Here is a 605-nt window from a genome sequence, read left to right on the forward strand (position 1 = left end):
GGCGCCGCGTGCCCGCGCGGAACACGGTGCCGCACGTCTTGTTCTTGCAGCTCAGCCCCCGCGTGCCGTTGTAGGTGCCGCAGCGCGGGCACTTGCGGATGCCCCGCAGCGTGGCCTTGCCCAGGTCCGACAGGAAGGACGGGGCTTTGGGCCGGGCCGGGCACGGATCCATGGAGCTGGAGGGAGAGAGATGGGGAGAGGGGAGTGAGGGCATGGGGGGGACCTGCTGGGCACAGGGGCATCCTGACAGGCCTGGGCTGCCCCAGTGGTCATCCTGAGAGTCCCTGGGCCACCCTGAGAGTCCCTGGGCCACTCCAGCAGTCCCTGCACCACCCCAATGACCACCCCGACAGTCCCTGCGCCACCCCAATGGCCATCCCAGCAGTCCCTGCACCACCCCAGTGGCCATCCCAGCAGTCCCTGTGCCATCCTGAGAGTCCCTGTGCCACCCCAATGGCCATCCCAACAGTCCCTGTGCCACCCCAATGGCCACCCTGACAATCCCTGTGCCACCCTGAGGCCCGGGGTCTCTCCCCTCACCACCAGGCCCGGGGTCTCTCCCCTCACGGCCAGGCCCGGGGTCTCTCCCCTCACGGCCAGGCCCG

The 605-nt window shown here is 69.9% G+C and overlaps 1 protein-coding gene across 1 annotated transcript in view; it reads right to left on the bottom strand.

Annotated features, from left to right (window-relative positions):
- The window catches only part of CUNH2orf42 (chromosome unknown C2orf42 homolog), a 13,556-nt gene extending 12,957 nt beyond the window's left edge, over positions 1-599 (bottom strand). Inside the window, exon 1 of the mRNA XM_017726652.1 lies at positions 6-599. Coding sequence (XP_017582141.1) covers positions 6-409 — 404 coding nt within the window. The 5' untranslated portion in view covers positions 410-599. The remainder of the gene's footprint in view (positions 1-5) is intronic.
- Between the last annotated feature and the right edge of the window lie 6 nt (positions 600-605).

The sequence above is a fragment of the Corvus brachyrhynchos genome, unplaced genomic scaffold (assembly GCF_000691975.1).
Source record: "Corvus brachyrhynchos isolate BGI_N302 unplaced genomic scaffold, ASM69197v1 scaffold342, whole genome shotgun sequence".
NCBI classification, from domain to species: Eukaryota; Metazoa; Chordata; class Aves; order Passeriformes; family Corvidae; genus Corvus; species Corvus brachyrhynchos.